The sequence below is a fragment of the Chanos chanos genome, chromosome 8 (assembly GCF_902362185.1).
Source record: "Chanos chanos chromosome 8, fChaCha1.1, whole genome shotgun sequence".
In the NCBI taxonomy this organism is placed as follows: domain Eukaryota; kingdom Metazoa; phylum Chordata; class Actinopteri; order Gonorynchiformes; family Chanidae; genus Chanos; species Chanos chanos.
This window is the reverse complement of record NC_044502.1, coordinates 27,660,022-27,663,216: the sequence shown is the minus strand read 5'-3', so window position 1 is coordinate 27,663,216 and position 3,195 is coordinate 27,660,022. Positions and strand designations below refer to the sequence as shown.

Here is a 3,195-nt window from a genome sequence, read left to right as displayed (position 1 = left end):
CATATATGCCTTCATTCCACCATATTTCTGCTGTAGCTATTATTAATGTAGACTGGCAACCGAACTGTGAAATTTCTTCAACAGGGGCAAAAAATGTTCTCATAAAAAAAAAGAGAGAAAAGAGTACCAAATGAAACAAGACACTTTTCCATTAGAAGTTGGGAAAGAAAGACACACACACACACACACAGAGAGGTGGGAACACCCTGTACATGAATGGTAACTGCAAGCATGAGGTGTTAAACATCATATAGCTCATGTCCATAAATTTGGTGTGAATAAAAACTGAACTAGTCAAAACTTCATTCAAGAGAAAAAGATCATAAAAAGGTCACAAACACAAAACATATGAATAGCATTCATTTATTTTCAGTTTTTTTTCTCTCCAAACCACTTTAGGTCATATTAAGACACAAATGTATATCCAATCACCTTATGAACAGTAAAACATTTTAAAAAGTCTATTCATCTCAAAGTCCACCCGATGAAATTAGAAAAGAAACATTTTCTGTACAATGCGTCCACACATCTGGGAGTCTGACTGAGGTCACACTATAGTTTGTCCAGGTTCAAAATATGGACACATACTACTCTCTAGCCAATACCCAAACCAAATCCACTGGAAAGGATCACTGTTTAAGTATATTTACATACTGCAGCTATATTCAGAACAGAGACTGCACAAAACATCAGTTCAGGCATCCACAGTGCAAGTGTGTGTGCGTGCATGTGTGTGTGTGTGTGTGCATGCGTGCGCATCAGTTGTCGGAGTCAATGTCACTCTCTCCTCCAATAGACCTGAACTCTTCGCTATCTTCCTCATCCTCGCTTAGTTGGACCCGAGTGAGAACGCTTGGTCCTCTTCTACGTTCCTCGTTCTCCTCTTCCTCTTCTTCCTCCTCTTCCTCACTCATTCCATACCCTTCCTCCCCATCCCTCTCTCCCTGGGTGGGGCTGGATGTCTGTCTCTGACTCTGTCGGTCACCCCCATCAAAACTACCATAGCTGAGAAAGACAGAATAACACAAAACATGAGAGAGAGAGAGAGAGAGAGAGAGAGGGAGAGAGAGGGGGAAGAGAAAGAGTGTGAGAGATGAACTATATTTAATTGAACATAACAGTGTGAATGTGTGTGAGTGTGTATGCACTGAACAAGGGTTATATGTTCTTAAGGAGGAATCATATGGATTTCTATTCAACGTGTGGTACTTATCAGATGGAGAGTGTGGTGTAGAGTTGAGCAGTCATGTGTGTGTGTGTGTGTGTGTGTGTGTGTGTGTGTATTGAGACCTGATGTTACTGTCCTCCATATGTGTCTCCTCATCTGGCCCCTCCCCCTCGTATGACATCATACTCTCCTCCTGCTCCATAGCCATGCGAGCACTCTCTGGGAGCACCCTGGGGGGAGGTGCTGGCTCCGCGTCTGAATCACTACCACTCTCTGATAGGTGGATTGCTGAGAGAGAGAGAGAGAGAGTGAGGGAGAGAGAGACAGACAGACAGACAGACAAGGAGTCAAAAGGACAAGTCAAGTCAAAGGACAGAAGATCTACACTAATGTGATGTTATATGACACTTCATTATCAACTTATGCTATAATAATGTTATAACTCACAGGAAAAAACATTATAGCTCACAGGAGAAGGGATGTATACTGTGGTAATATTGTGTGATGTGACTCACAGGGGAAGGGACATATAGTGTAGTAATATTATATATGACTTATAGGAGAAGGGACATATAGTGTGGTAATATTATATATGACTTACAGGAGAAGGGGTTTATAGGGTGGTAATATTATGTGATGTGACTCATATGAGAAGGGATGTATATTGTGGTAATATTGTGTGATGTGATTCACAGGGGAAGGGACATATAGTGTGGTAATATTATATATGACTTATAGGAGAAGGGGTTTATAGGGTGGTAATATTATGTGATGTGACTCACAGGGGAAGGGACATATAGTGTGGTAATATTATATATGACTTACAGGAGAAGGGGTTTATAGGGTGGTAATATTATATATGACTTATAGGAGAAGGGGTTTATAGCGTGGTAATATTATATATGACTTATAGGAGAAGGGGTTTATAGGGTGGTAATATTATATATGACTTATAGGAGAAGGAGTTTATAGTGTGGTAATATTATATATGACTTACAGGAGAAGGGGTTTATAGGGTGGTAATATTATGTGATGTGACTCACAGGAGAAGGGATTGTCTCCTTCCTCCTCACTGGCGTCATCCTCTCCCTCAGACATGAGCAGGTCTTGGTACAGCACACTGGGCTGAGTAGGTCGACTTAACTCATCATCATCTTCCTCCTCATCCTCGTGTTCCTGCATTCTCCTCCGTGGTGGCAGAAGCATGTCATCTTCATCATCGTCATCTAGATCTCCCTCCTCAGCCTGACCGAATGACAACACCATCATATGCCTCTAATTCTCTCTCATGTACTGACACGTCAACTTACCAAACATTACTTGATGAAGAAAATTCTGTTGTTGTTTTTTTCTCTTAATATTATGGTGTACCACCAACAGAACACAGATAAGTCTGAATCCGAAGTTATGTTTTCATGAGCAAGAGCAAAAATTTCTCAGTGATTTTTAGGAGACTCTGTCATGAATATTTTAACAGCGTATGAGAGTGTGTGTGTGTGTGTTAGAGTGATTTTAAGGAGATTCTGACATGAACATCTGAACAGCATATGAGAGAGTGTATGTGTTAGAGAGTGCTTTTAAAAAGATTAGAGTGTGAACGTTTTAACAGCGTATAAAAGCGCATGTGTGTTAGAGAGTGCTTTTAAAAAGACTGGTGTATGTGCTGTAAGGGCATATGACAGTGATACCGGAGCTGGTGTCTTTGGTTTGCCATCATCATCTTCTTCAAATCCTTCTATGTCCACATCTGATTCTTCCTCACCCAGTCTTCCACGGCGACCCTGAAACAGAGATGACAGAATATGAGAGAAGCAGAGAGAGAGAGTGAGACACAGAGAGAGTGAGACACGCCGAAAAGAAAGACTGAGAAAAACATAGTGAGATACCAAGAGAAACTGAGAGAAAGGTAAAGGGAGCAAGCAAGGAATGGAGGAAGAAGAAAAAATACACAGAAAAAAAAAAATCAAAGAGAAAACACAGGTAAATGGAGTGGAGTACAGTGGAGATGTAGATAAAAGCAAACTGTG

At 40.8% G+C, this 3,195-nt stretch overlaps 1 protein-coding gene across 1 annotated transcript in view; it reads right to left on the bottom strand.

Moving 5' to 3' along the window:
* Window positions 1-391: 391 nt before the first annotated feature.
* The window catches only part of taf1 (TAF1 RNA polymerase II, TATA box binding protein (TBP)-associated factor), a 23,166-nt gene continuing 20,362 nt past the window's right edge, over window positions 392-3,195 (bottom strand). Inside the window, exons 37-40 of the mRNA XM_030781886.1 lie at window positions 2,857-2,949; window positions 2,212-2,413; window positions 1,291-1,456; window positions 392-1,005 (exon numbers count right to left, since the gene is read on the bottom strand). Coding sequence (XP_030637746.1) covers window positions 759-1,005; window positions 1,291-1,456; window positions 2,212-2,413; window positions 2,857-2,949 — 708 coding nt within the window. The 3' untranslated portion in view covers window positions 392-758. The remainder of the gene's footprint in view (window positions 1,006-1,290; window positions 1,457-2,211; window positions 2,414-2,856; window positions 2,950-3,195) is intronic.